General features: G+C 39.7%; 1 protein-coding gene across 2 annotated transcripts in view; it reads left to right on the forward strand.

Annotated features, from left to right (window-relative positions):
* The first annotated feature begins 6,043 nt into the window (after positions 1-6,043).
* The window catches only part of sema3g (semaphorin 3G), a 67,276-nt gene continuing 58,050 nt past the window's right edge, over positions 6,044-15,269 (forward strand). The window contains exon 1 of one of the 2 annotated variants that reach the window (XM_085258973.1): positions 6,044-6,396. In XM_085258973.1, the coding sequence (XP_085115099.1) occupies positions 6,288-6,396 (109 nt within the window). In that variant the 5' untranslated portion in view covers positions 6,044-6,287. The remainder of the gene's footprint in view (positions 6,397-15,269) is intronic. The other variant, XM_085258972.1, reaches the window with a different exon arrangement.

Consider the following 15,269-nt stretch of genomic DNA (forward strand, 5'->3'; position numbering starts at 1 on the left):
TTTTAATCATTCACCATTTTAGCATTTTATTCCAACACTATTCAGTAACGTTTACCCTGATACTACTTGATCACTAAAATACTACATGTTGTCTTCATATTACATAATGTTCAACGAAGTCTAGAGTCTGGTTAACATAAAAATTGAATGGATTTACAACAACTACCATCCTACATGATACAATCTGGTAAGTGTGGTTAGTTGCTGGACTCTTGAAATTCAAAAGATTACATGAGATTTCAAACTGCAGAAAAATCACTGGAGTTATAAGAGGCAGACAGCTACACACACACCACGTGTATGCTATCGCTATTTATTGTGTGTCTAATCTTTACCTGTCAACGACAAAAACGTACAGGAAATTCTGCATCAAGTCTCGAAATCATGGCTTTCCTACTTTTGTTAAAGTCATGTAGTTATTTGAGTTAGGTTACTTGGTGATTCCAAATTGCCCATGAACGTGAGTGCAAATGGTTGTTTGTCTCTGTGTGATAGACTGGTGAGCTGTCCAGGGTGTACCCTTAAACTATCACTTCTGGGTCATGCCCCAGCTCCCCTGCAACCCGGATAAAGATAGTTATACCGAAAAAAGTAGAGGTGACTGCTCGCCTTGACCGAGATGGATGCCTTCCTCAAACCATGATCCAAAGCGCGTGAGATGAAATCACGTGTTTTATCGTGAGATTTAACATTGCTATATTATTGACTTACTTCACTTGAACATGATATGAATAATTTCATTTACCCTCTCTGTATATCATGTAGTTTCTACACTATATAGTTACACTTAACTTTAAAGCATGAGGCAATTGTGTTGAATACATAAACACATGCAACATGCTTACATAATCCCAAGAGATGGACGATTCCTTTTTTTCAGTGTAGGATGTTCGACAGCATGCACATGAATGCCAGGACCCAACCTTTGATTTTAGTGAGATGATGTTACATACACTTGGTATTCTGTACACTGGCTGGGAAAGCCACATAATATAGCATTAGATGAAAATATTGCTTTTTAAAAAGTAAATTAATAAACACTCCAACAAACTTAAGAAACATAAACAAATACAGCCATAGCCAAAGAAAGCCACAAAATAATGACAGAGAGCTGTATTTTGAAGAATGTGGCGAAACATTTCAGGGCTGTGTGGAAACGCTGCGCTCCCCCTTCTCACAGATGCTGCAGCTGTTGGGAGTATTTTTCTCAATGGATTTCTTTCTCTCAGTCTCGTGGAAAGCCCTCAGTGTTTGATTGCTGTTAATTCTTGTGCTTGCTCACAGGTTGGTTTTTGTTTGTCTAAAGTGAAAGGTGAGTAAGAGTAACATGTGCTTAATAATGTTGGCTTGTGCTGATCTTTCCTTCCTGCTTCCCCTGTGGAAAAGTGGGGAAAAAAAGAAGTAACATGCTGTAGCCTGTTACAAAACAGACTTCCAAATTTGGTCAAACTGACTCACTCATATTCGTCTCTCATTTCAGTTTTCCCACAATTACTATTTACACTCATATCAGCAGCTCTTCATGTTAAGGTTTGCCAATTTTAGGTCATTTCCATTTTGTATAATGTATTATGTGCCAAAATAAACTGCTCACTCTTTTATATTTAAAGTTTTCTTGAGCTTGTACCACTGAGTGGTACATGCTGCTCCAAGTAAATAGATACAGCAAAATCTTAGGTTTGTATGAATTTTAAAAGTTTGGTATGAACACCTTGAATCTTTATCACAGCCTGAACTCTGTTCGGCAAGCTTTGTTATAATTTCTTTAAGTAGTCTTCAGGAATTGTTCTCCAGGCTTCTCGAAGCACATTCAAAGTTAATCTTTGGATGTTGGCTGTCTTCTGTTCCTTTCTCTGTCAGGATGATCCCTTCAATAATATTGAAATTAAAAATTTGGATTTATAAGATCTGCTGGCACTGATTTTCAGTCGATTTGGGATACCTCAGTCTTTTCTCCCTGGTGATCTTTCCGTAAGAATGGTTTTTGTTACAAACAGGCAACCCCATACCACACACAAAAAACGACTTCTTACTGTAGCTTTGTGCGTGTGTGTGTGTCTCTGTGTGTTTGTAGATTTAGTTAAAGAAATTGGAACAAATGTTGTGCTTTTGTAATAGGCTGTTAGCTACAAGTGCTTGTTTTTACAGACAACACACACAACGCCAGTTCATTCTTTGACTTAGGTGCCATTTCTTAAGCTTGAATGATTCTTAGGTCATTAAGTGGCTTAACAAACAAGAAAACATTCCTCTGAAAATGGTCAGGTACAAGGACTGGACTGAAAATGAGTGAAGAATCAGTCAATATCCAAAGAAAAAGTTCCTTCAGAAATCCGGGAGAACTGTTTCTCAAGACCACTTTAAACATAACGAGGAAGTTTGTCTCATTGGAAGTAAAATATAAAGTAATGAGGATAATGAGGGATGGATCAAGTCTTTTGAGCAGTACGTAATCATAGCTTCTAACACTTGCTTCATCACAGCAGTAGCAATAAAGTCTTAAATGTGTTTTAACCTCCACATACGTTGTGTACTATATAGTATATATTTTTTTAAACAAAATGCAGCAGCACAATGCTGTAACATCACCTCACAACAAAACAGGCCTTTTTACCTGCATGTATTTTCCTCCAGGGTCTCTGTTTTCCTCCCACAGTGCAGAAACATATGTGTGAATAGGTTAAATGAAAAATAGCTGTAGGTGTGACTGACACATTGATGAGGTGATTGAAGTGCTGTGCGAATGGTTGAATGTGGTGTACTGTACAGCACTTTAAGTGGCCGGTGCGACTGGAAAGGTCCAGTTTAAATGATATTTCATTTCAGTGTGTCATACTTTTTGACAGTGCTGTGTTCACTGTCCTTGGACTGCACAGTACCTCTGAGCTTCCCATTCTATACATTTGACATAGACTACAATTGACTGGTCATGGATATCAACACTCTCTCCCTCTGCTCCTGTCACTACTGATCACTGCTTTCTTAACATCTCCACTCACTGTGCCTTTCCTAAACCATATTGTTCATCACTTTGCCTCGATAAACGTGAGCTCCGTTCTTTGTATTTCTTTTTCACCACAAAAGATGAAACATTTACGAACCCCGTGGCATAAAAACAAAAACACCAGCTGTCTCTTTGCCTTGTGCCTCCAACTTCTCCATCCACTCTCTCTGCCCAACCTCCCACATTGTGAATTCATGAACTTCTGCTCTGCCATTCCTAATCACCACTCAAGGAGCAGCAGTGTGATTTGTCAGTGCGACGCAATGTCAGGATGATAGTAAATGGTCTCGGGTTTCATCTGTACTGACAGCACGAAGAGCATAATGTAGCCCCCCGGAGGATTTTGTGAGGTGCAAAGAAAGTCTTTCACTCATACAGTAGGAATGGCGCACCTTTCAGAATGAATTATGTTGTTAAAGAGTTTTGGTGAGACTGAGAACCAAGGAGATCCATTGTGAGATTTTTGTAAAGAGAAAGCAACATGTTTGAAAACCACACCAGTGTCGTCTGTGATTGGTAATGACACTGAGGAATTCACGGGCAGCGTTAGAGAAAAGACAAGTAAAGCAGAGCAAAGGAAATTGATTTAGTTTAATCATTTCAGCTCCTTGTAGTCCTCTCTGCCATTTCTGCTCTCAGGTCGTTCCCACTCCTTCTGACAAAAACGGAGAACACTCATTCACCAGGATGGAAAGAGGGCTGCTGCTGCTGCTTTTACAAATTAATTAATTCAGCTCTTAAACACTCGCCCCGCTTGTGGCCTCTTGTGTTACTTTCCCACGTCTGTTTGTCCTTCTGAAAGAAACTACATTTGAGGACCTTTGTCCAATCACGAGCCCCCGAGGACTTTTGTTGAGCACTTCAACAAAACTGCCAGTCACAATGACTTCAATCACAATCGGTCACCAATTTGTAAAATCTGTTTGTAAATTTTAATTGTCCTTCTCATTAGCAATTTTGTAAACCTAAGAAATGCATTCGTGTAATCTTTGTCAGCTTGCTTTCATTGTCATGTGAATCGTTTGTCTGCACAGTTAGTTAGCAGTGCCTCGTTGTTACACCAAAAAATCTTCTCTGCATACAATTCAAGCAATCCTTTGTTTTAAGTTAGAATAAGTCAATTAAGTTTACACTGTTATTGTTTTGACTGATGCATTTTATTAAAGAGTGCCTAAAAAAAGCAATATCTGCTCCAGTTAATTATTAATACATGAAAACAGCATAAATGCAACAAACTTTTGAACTTCAAGGTTGAACTGATCATCTTTGGATTAATGTGAATAAACTTTATATGTTAGGATTTCTGAACCATGTTTTAAATGCAATCTGATTTCGGCCACCTTTTAATCATTAAAACAGAGAACACAGCCTCAAACTGACGTCATATTAATGGTGGCTGAAAGCAGAAAACAAACACAGCATCATCCTTGGCAGCTTCTACTGACTTACTTCAACATAGATCATCATGTGCAAGTTGCATTTCTGCATGTATACCATTATACCTGATTTTTTTTTCTCTTTGATTTAAATACATCTGTTATATTGTTTAAAGGTACAAACATGAGAATGCACAGATACTGTTGCAGCATTTCTGGCAACAGAAAACCAAAGAATGTCAAATGGAAAAAATCCCTCCAAACATGTTTGTGTACTAAAAGATACCGAAAAGTGCCCAAAGAGAAGGAGAAGTAGAAACATCTTTTTTCCATCAGTGAACATCAGTATTTACTCGAAATATGACCTCAATTTCACGAAGCACGATACCGCTAGAATAAGATGGAGGCTACCCCTTGTCAGCCTTATGGTCTCATTTATCTGCCGTCATTTTGCAAGTTATTTTGATAATTTGCCCAGTGATAGATTAATGTTTGTGTTACTTCACGAGAGACTTTTAAAGCAATGGTAATTACCGTGCATGTTTCTGTTCTTTGCAGTACAGACTGATTGAATAATAGTTCTGGACAGTGTGCAGTACACAGTTAGGTATCTCTCCAGTTCTTGAAAGATATTGCATTGTGGTTTTAAGTGCACTTTCAGCATATATTCAAAAATAAGACAGTAGGTGTTGTTTGGAAAGTTTAAAAACCTCCCAAGTACTAAAAAGGAACAAACAATTAATTTTAAAGACATATGAATATTTGTGGGCTCCACAGTGATGTTGACAAGAGCTAAGAGGTGGCTCAGTTTTATGAGCACACAGTGTGTGGGACTCTTTCCATGCTGCAAACAAGCATTTCCAAAAGACCCGGGGTTGCAGTAACACAGACACCTTGAATGGCTCTTTCTCACTCTGCCGTGACCTCTGTGTTCACTTGAAAGTTTGCTTGTGAATAGATGCACATAGGAGGAGGGGGTGTTTGAACTCCACAACTTAATTAAAATCATCACAATGGTGCTTAAGAGGTTAAAACAGAGAACTTGCTTAAAAGTGTTGTGGAGGAAAGAAATGTAGAAGGGGAGATCTTTTTGATTCATTCATAGTTCATAAATTTGTGGGTCTTTTGACATCTTCAGTCCCTTGAAAGAGGGACGTCTTCCTCCTTCTGTCCTGTGAAACCACAGCTCACACAACATACACAAAAATAGCTTTTGCTACTTTTAGAAATTGGGAGCTTTTTATTTTTGTGAAAGGAATGTTCTGGGGTTTATCAGGAGTTTGCCTTGAGCACATCAGCATACAGTCCAGCTTGTGAGTCCTTAGTTTTTGCTACACGCTGCAGTAACCTTTCTGTGTTTGTTATGTGCTGCAATTGAGAAATATTTACAGAATGTGGGTGGAATTAAAGTGGGGGTTAAGATTTTATTGTTGTCTCCAGAAGTTTTACTCAGCTGTGTGTTCAAGCTGTTAGAGTGCCATCACTAGCAGATGATGATAAATTTGTACTATAAGTCATCTTCCAGGTGCGTCTGTTTGGAGAGTGCTCTGTTATGCGTAAAGAAGGGGCAGGTCACTTCTCGCTACTACAGCTCTCCCTCTCTCCCTTCTGTTGAGGCGTGGTATTTCTCTCTCCGTGGCTGTAACAGACTTCTGCGGGGCAGCTGTTGGAAGTGAACTGCTGAAGCTGAGTCAGTAAATCTTCTCACCAGCCCAGGCTCAGTCACTAAGCTGGTGTGTCAGAGAGCCATTTACGTGCTGGGGGGGGGAATTACACTTCCAAGTCAAATGCTGGCATCGTGAGAAGAAGGATCCGTCGGATTTTCCCCTTTTAAATTCTGTGGGAATATTGTGTTTGACAGCTCCTGTGTACAGCTTCAGCTTAAGGCTGGAGGACATCTCCTCGGGATGATGAAGATATTTTCACCTTGCTCTATCATGATTATTGTTGCGCTACTTGTCGCCACCGTCTCTGCCACCAAATTAAACGTGCCACGGCTGAGACTGTCCCACAAAGGTAATCTATCTATCTATCTATCTATGGGCAAAAGCTCTCCATCACTATTTTATGCGCTTGGTTTTTTCCTGTTGTTTGTTTTTTTCGGGAGAAAAGTCTTGGTTGTGAAATATTTATCTGATACTTGGAGACGCTCCAATAACCGCTTCTTGTATTTTGCGCATTTTCTCCTCAAACCACTTATCGTCTCCGTGGTGGTCTGAGCTGGAAGAGCTAAATTGCTTTTTTTTTTTTGGGCTACTGTTTCAGGGAGTTAATGCGCTTTAGGAGACGCACATGTATGCATTTGCTGGTTCGCAGGTTGAAACAGCTCGCAGTACAAGCCGGGTGCGCAGCAAGAGGAGAGAATTTGGCTGAGGCTCGTCTTTCTGCGGTCAGACACACCGCGGCGATCGTCTCACTATAAAAGTTTATTAGGGAGGGCAACTGCGACGGAATAGGTACCTAAAACGAGGATGTTTGATAATTAACATTTTTGCTGCTAAATTGTTATAAGCACTGGAGAATTTAGCAAGACTTGGTCTTTTTTGTTGTTTGTTTCGTTTTTACTGCAGTCGTCCTCACAGGTGGATTTTGTGCGTCATTGTGTGCAAGCTGTTTCGCTGCCGTAATCACAATTCTCCAACAAATGACTGTACTAATTGCTTGCTTGATGATAGATTTTTTACTAGTTTACCAAATATTTTTCCTTAGCATTGCCATATCTTTTGGCTTGTTCCCACACATGATCTCTTCCTTTCCTGGCTCTAATCTAAGCCCGGTTGTTGTCTATGACTCACCCAAGTTTAATGATAATGAGGCAGTAAAGTGTATGAGTGGTTAGGTGATGCTTGACTGGGTTTTTGCCAAACTATTGTCATTGTTTCGTTTCACTCAGGCTTGAATGATTCTGTAATCATCATCAGCGATAGATATCACACAGGATTTCCTTCTGTTCATTTTTTCAGGGGAAAAGTCACCAACTGAGCTTGCTTGTCTTCCTGTTGCCTGGACTGAAAATAAATACAAGTGGAAGAAAGAGAGCGAGAGAGGCTCATAGAAAATAGGGAGAGAAAATGGAAGTGGTTTTTAATATTGAGGTTAAAGGGCAACAAGAGGAGCAGAAGTTAATAAATGGCATGAAAATCTGAATTTGTTTAGCATTTTAGGAGAAGAGGCAGGGAGGAGATACTTCTGTTACGGCGCAAATAAAGTCAGGCCCCAGGCAAACACTAGAAATGGAAAAAGCTCACGATTGTGACTCACTGTATTTGCTCATGCAAAGCCTAGTTTGCAAATCCCATATTTTCACTTTGGTGGTGCAATAAGCAGATCCATATTGAGCCATTTTTCTTCATAGCTTGCCATCGAAAGACACTCACTTCTCATTTTATGAGCATCACATGGAGTGTGGAGAGGTCTCTGCTTACGAGATTAACATTATGGAGCTTCTTGCTTCCTTTCATCATGACCTCAGATTTGACCCATCACTTTACCCTATTTTACATAATTTCCCCATTGATTCAAGTCTCTCCCCTCCTCATCTGTTTTTTACAAGCAAATCTCTCATAACCTCTACATGTGTCTCATCATTTCACTCTTTAGTCTAATCTCTCCCCTGCCTCACATCTATCCTTCCCCTCTATATTGCTCTCTTGTGCTCTATCAGCTGCATATGCCACTGCAACCCCCAAAAGCCCAGAGGGTGTTTGTATTCCCAGGAGGATGTAGAGGTAATTTAGCAACAGGAAAAGCTGTCATTATCTCATTTCAATCACTTAGTTAGTAGAAGTTCAAGCAGGAAGAAGGCCATTTTTACCTCATAGGAACCATTAAAGTACTTGGATCCCTCTTGTCTTCTTAGTTTTTTTTCAAATACCATAGTTTGAAAAATGTATTCAAAGGTTTGTTGAATTTAACAATTCAGTTAAATTAATGATAAAACATCTTTTCTACATAACACATGGCTATAGCGTCAATAGCATTTTAATGACTGTTGCAAAGTGCGCCCAGTTTCAAATGTTTTCATTAGCACATGCAAATCTTTCATTAATTTTCCTTTTTCATTTGAATGGCCTTGTGACTTGTTTCATTATAAAAACTATATTTTAAGAATTTATTGTAGTTTATATTTTCTGAAAACGTGATTGTGCAAAAGTAAAAATGTGTGTGTTCATGTATCTGTGAGCTGACGCTGCAGCGTTGAGGTCTGTAATGTGTGATGTGTTGGCTGGGCTCCCTGCCCTCCCAGCAAAGCATCTATACAAATCTCCCATCAAGCTTCTTTCTCTTTCTGTCTGTGTATGTCTTTCATTTGTTCTCCTCTCCCTTCAGCTGGCCCGATTCTTTTATTCGTTCGAATTCTCTGGGTCTTGTGTGCTCACACACTATCCCACACTGACTTTAGACACACACACACCGTGTCTAACACAATATTCACTTTGTCTGGCGTAAGGCAGGGGGTGCACTTGAAAACACAAACGTTCACATCAGCGTCCCATTCTGATCAGATTGCATTAGCTCTCTGTGTGAAGGGTCCTGTTTGTTTTTGCTTACAGCCTGTGAATTAATGAGTTTGTTTTCCTAGTTGGCTTTGCCTGGATGCTTACATGCAGACTGGTGTTAGTTGTTCTTAGGTGGAGGAGTGTAATCTGTCATCAAGTCAGATGGAGATGGTCCGAACAGATGGAATGTAAACCGTCTCCCATCCTTTCATCTTTTGGGTCTTTTCCCTCTGGTCTGCATCAGTTTCTCCCACCCTCCTCATTTATTGTAGTCTTCCCTAATGCCTTTGTCACATTCAGCTGAAGTGCTCCCAGTCCTCTGACTGGATTGAAAGTCCAGCAAAGAAAAAAAGCTAAACAAAGGAATGAGACTGGAGGGTTTAGTACACAAGCCAATGAGCTTTTTTTTTTTTTTTTTTTTTTTTTACCTTTTTTTCTTTCTTTTTTTTTAACTACAATGTATATATGTTTGCACTAGGCAGTCAAGAATATTTTAGAGGTTTTTTTGTGCTTTAGTAATAGCTGACATGTGTTTAAATCTAAAATGCCTGTGTAAAATGCTAACGTACAGTCAAGAGAGCCTTTAGCCTGCAGGCTCAATAGCAAATATTTAAAGTTTACCGTACATGAACAATAGTCCAGATAGCTTAATAAAACTGGAAAAAATGCAGGAATGGCAAGAAACAGACTTTAAATAGGGTTCTGATCCAAGTGAAAGTAGTGATCCTTTATTGATTTCAGCTGTACAATACACCTTAGTTAGAAAAAGATGCATCTAAAGAAGCATTTCAAAAGCTCTCTAAGCTTTTGGGTCAAAATCAAAGTGCTGCGTTGTTGTTTTAAGCCTTGTATGTGAGTTTTTGTCCAAGAATGATCCACTGGATCTTATTATGTATGTGTTTATGTGTTGCAATTACTTTTTTATAGTGGCAGCATTATACCAGTGATATTTAAATGGATCATATGAGGGTGAACAACTTCTACTTTCCATTCCAATCATGGAACATTTAAGTATGGAGGGTATGATTATTGTCCTTGTGCTAACAAAATGCTAAGAAACATCTAAGTGAGTATCAGGTATTGTAAACATGCATAGACGAGGTCATTTAGAGGTTTAAATTTAAAGATGAACTTTGAACTGCTGCTGTTTCACAGTTCACAGCTGTCCTGTGGTGCACCAACTGGAGCGCATCACCCCTTGTTTACCCACATCTGCAAACCTTTCAACACAGAAGGAGGCAAATCCTACATTTACTGAGATCTGCTGCTGCATATGGGATGATGTTCATGCAAAGTTTTATTTGGATTGGCACACAGATTAATGAGGAGATAGGGTACAAACAGACACATAAATACGCTACCGTACAGTCATTATAGTAAGGAAAAAACGAAGAACATGTGAAAATGACTCAGTTCTGTTGAATGTATTGCAGCCTCATAGATTGCAGTCTCTAACTTGTGAATGATGCAGTGCAGGACTGTTCTTTTCACTCTGATGTGTGTCTGCTTCTCTCTATCAGCCCATCAAAGCAGCTGCACCATCACTTGCTAGGCCAACAAACCATGTGCGTAATTTCCTCAGACACACAGCCTTCATAACTGCAGGATGTGGCAGACAGCAGAGTTTTAATTTAACAACTTGATAGAAGAAGCTGTAAAAGTCACCTATGTATAGAATTCTGAAACCAGGATTCAGGCAAGAGTTCGGTACACAGCAGGAAAATTCAAGGACTTTTCTTTGAGTTTCTCTTTTTGCCTTGTTACTTTGAAACAGTGGTGTTTAGTGTCTTAATGAAAAGTTGAAATGGACAAGCTCATGTGCTACTAATCACGAGTGCTGAAAGTCAAAGTCAGCCTCTGTTTCTGTTGTTGCTGAGATAAATTCAACCTGATTTCTTCAACATTGAGTGAGTTCACTGTACTCAATTGACTTCCAAAGTAACCAGAGCTCAATCCAGCTACATCTTTGGGATGTAGTGGCCAGTAAATCTGAAGCTACTGTGTGACGCTATCCTATAATTATTCAGTAAAGTCTCTCAGAAATGTTTCCAGCACTTTGTTAAATCTGTGCGAATGAAGAATTAACGCAGTTCTGAAGTCAACAGCAGGTACAACTGGGTATTGGCAAGGTGTACCTAATGAACTGCCCAGTTACTATAAGCAGTAAACTGTTCCTAACCCTGCAATTACCAAAAAAAGCACACAGCACATTAAACATCCTATCAAAACAGCATGTAACTGTTGTCCATGTTTGTTCAAATGGGTCAGAGTGGGCTGTTCATGTTATCCCACAGACAGCCTCCAGCAATCAAAAAGCAAATGTTGTTTTAAAACATTGTTTTGGTATATGTAACCGAAAGCTAAGCTTTCACATTTGTTAGTCGTGATATAAGCTTATCAACTAAAACAAGGTACTTACAGCTTAAATCATAAGAGTGATGTAGAAGTTGCCTCAAAGATTTACACGTCTGACACTGTGAAATTATTTGCAAATGTGATTGGTTGAAGGGTGTGGATTAACATTTAAGCACAAATGCATGTATGCAAAGCTGAGCTTTCAGAACATAGTGAACACATTGCCTGCACATGTCACTGTAGTTCAAAACTGTATGCATGTTTTGATAATATATAATTACTGTAAATCTAGTCATGGTGGAAATGTGTGTTTGTGTTTTAAACTCACAGGTGCTTTATATAAAATATAAAAGAGGCACAATAGTACTTTGTCCCATTCGGGAATATCAGCCATAATTGTTTTTGAGGCTACAGAGACATAATGAGACCTTTCCTGTCTGGTATGTAGACCTGCTGACAGAAGAAACACATTGCATGTTTCTAACACCACAGGCATGATATGAGGGGTGAAGAGTGTCTGAGAGATAAATACAAAGCACTAATGTGTGAGTGTGCGTGTTTTATGTGTGTATGAAGTGTGTAATGTGCACGCGTGCGTAGCCTTGTCCTTGCTAAATACATAGATGTACTGCTTTTAAAAGTAAACATCTGCATGTACTGAACTACTAGACTATGTGTGCGTGTGCAGAGTTAACTGTATGAGAGTGTCTCAATCAGAGAGCTAATGCATCTGATGTCCACATTTGTGTCTCTCAAAGTGTCACTTGTGTGGCCTCGTGTGACAAGCCTCAGACGGTGACCAGCCAAAATCACTGACAAGACACAGATGGAGAAATTAGTGACGAGGGAAATAAGAATTGACAGTAAATGTGTGAGACGTGTTGATATCAACGCAGAGCCAGGTTTCAGAGCGCAGATGCGAGGATGGAAAAATAGTGTATGCGTGAGAGGAAAGGATCAAGAAAAAAATGGCACAGTATAAGACAAGAAAGATAAAGACACCAGGAGGAGGAGGCTATGTCTATGATGTGCATCTGTGTTGGTCCAACACATTCCTGACACTTAGTCAGAAACCCCTCCTCATCACATTTCCAATAAACTTAGAATCTTATAAATGCATCATCATTTCAGAAGTCCACCACAATTTTGCTGACAAAGAAGAATAAACAACCAACAAACATCCACATTAACAGGTATACAGAGTGACGAGGGACATAATCACGCAATTAAGCAATCTTGTTGCAGACTGATATGTTGGCAGGTTTACTGTAGGCACCAAAACGTCTTGGTAAAATTTTAGGGGAAAATGCTTTGGGTTAAAATATATCCCTTTATATCACTGACCAGACTTTAGTAGCACGTTTCTCCTATTTGCAATACGTGCTATACCTTTATCAACATAAGGGAGCATTTTTATTTCAGTGATTTCGTGCCAGACAGTGTAAGTGTTAATTTTGTCAATTTGTCATTTCACTGAATTTGCTTACAATTAGGAAAATATGAAGAATAGCTGATATGAAGTAAGACATCCTTATTCTGTCAAATGTTCAACCATCACTTTTCTGCGAGTCTCTGAAAGATGACAGCAATAATAAAGTTATTTTAGGTTTACATAGCTGTAGCATATTTTAAGATATACTCATGGCAGTTCTGTGGATAAGCACCTACTCATTATCCTTAGGAGATAAATATAACCCCCCAGCATAGCACTTAAAGTTCAAGGCTGTACTGATAAACCAGTGTTGGATTTAAATGGCTTAATGCTGGTGCAAAACATGTTCAGATAAACACTGCATTGATGCCCTAAAAGGTCAGTGCGCTCAGGCCTTACAAGGCTCGACTGTCTAAAGCTGAACTCTGAATTAACACATGCGCCCCCAGTAATCAGTGAGGTGAATGATGAACTGAAGAGGGGGAATGCTCATGAAAGCAAAGAAACATCAATGAAATTTTAAGATCAGAGACGGAAAAGGAGAGAGGTAATCAATGAAAGATTTGTGAATGTTGAGAGAAAACCAATGAGGGATTTTTGATAGAGAGACTGTAAAAGAAAGCGAAAAAAGGATGGTGAATTGGGGTGAGTTGGGGGGGCATTTTACAAGATGGAAATGCCAGAGGAGGGTAGATAAAAAGAGGTCATGGTAGTAGAGAGAGATAAATGGATGATAAAAGACGGAGAGGGGCTAGGAGAATGAAACGGAAAGGAAACGACAGGAGGTTGAAAGGGTTGAGAGAGAAAAATGAGAGCGGTGTAAGCATGACAGATAGAAGGATAAAGAGAAGACAGGAGCTAACCTGACGACTGAAAGACACTGGTCCCTTTGAGAAGCAAAGGTTGAGGGTTCAAGTCCCAACAATGTGGCTTTGACTATCTGTCATGTAGATTACTAAGTATGCCACTTACACACAGGAATTACAGGGTGTGTGTGTGTGCGCTGGTGAGTCTTGTGCATATAGTGGGAGTATCCTGTATCCCTGTCTTTTGTGAAGCCTTTCTGGCTGCCCACAATTGTTTGACTAACACGTTAAGAAGAGTTGTGTGTGTGTAAATGGCTGTATGTGTGAGTGTGCATGTGTGCTAAGAGGCTAGCCAAAACCAATCTCAGTGTCCTCAGTGCTGGGTTTATGTTGTCTTGAGCGAGGGGGACTCAAGTCCTGACAAACTATTTATCTAGTCTTTCCACACTCTGCCACACCCAAAAGACACACAGCCGCCCCCCTCCATGGTTTTCACAATAGGTCTTCTCTACTCTGAATCTAGTTTGGGTCTTGTTTCCTGATAACAATCAGACTTAGAAGTAAGGAGGAAGTTTTCTGAAAGCTTTTTAGGAAGTCTCTTACATTTTCACGCTTGTTTGCCAAATTAGCACTTAGCATCATTGACAGCTTCTTGAAGACAGCATCAGTGGAGCTGCAGATCATGTTATCTACACTAAAGTGAAAAGAAAAATGGTAAAACTATGACCAAAAAAGTGTCATAAAACATCCAAGTCCAGGCTCTCAAGGTAGGCTTGGAAAAGTAGTCAAAGGAAAGTTAGAAGACATTGAAAATACACTACACCCTTCTTGGTAAATGGTCTGTATTTGTATAGTGCTTTTCTAGTCTCTAAGGACCCCAAAGCGCTTTACACATCCAGTCATCCACCCATTCACACGCTGGTGATGGCAAGCTACATTGTAGCCACAGCCACCCTGGGGCGCACTGACAGAGGCGAGGCTGGCGGAGGCGAGGCTGCCGGACACTGGCACCACCGGACTCTGCCCACCACCAGTAGGGGGTGAAGTGTCTTGCCCAAGGACACAATGACCGAGACTGTCCGAGCCGGGGCTCGAACCGGCAACCTTCCGATTACAAGGCAAACTCCCAACTCTTGAGCCATGATCTCTCTGTGAGCCACGATCGCTTCAGTATGTTGAGACTCTACAACCTTTCTAATGACCAACAGGGGGCAGCACGTCTGGTTGCAAGAAATAGACTGCGTAGAAACCTATGAGAAAATTACCCTACATCTTATGTGATTTATGACCTCGTTAAACATTTTCTTAACTATTTTATCATCAAAGGTGTTAGTTTTTTGTCTTTTTTAAGGCAACATGATGAAATTATGATGCCATTTAGGACCTTGTGATTGTCAAGTTGCTATTATATGAGGATGAGATTGATGTGGAGACTGATATTGGCACACACAGAGATGTGATGTGATTTGAACATAAAACTATGCTGGTAAAAGTCATTCCAGTTGGTTTGTTACCGTCACTTTAATAAAATGGTGATTTCACCAAGCCGCATGCATGAGCAAGCGAGACTCTTTTGGAACCTGTAACCTGAACTGAAATCAGTGAACAAGATGCTGTAATCACAAGAAGTCCATGGTCAGCCTAGGTAAAAAATAATAATAATTGTGTTATGGCCAACAAAGAAATATAGGTTTAAAATGAAAGTCCACATATTTTACACGATCGTCTGTACTGTTAGTCCACCCAAAGTTTTTAAAAGCTTTACACAAATCACACAGAAAACTTTGTACTCACTTG

Source organism: Mchenga conophoros, linkage group LG20, assembly GCF_057382185.1.
Source record: "Mchenga conophoros isolate Kocher_MC1m ecotype Shallow Benthic linkage group LG20, M_conophoros_male_GT1.1, whole genome shotgun sequence".
NCBI lineage: Eukaryota > Metazoa > Chordata > Actinopteri > Cichliformes > Cichlidae > Mchenga > Mchenga conophoros.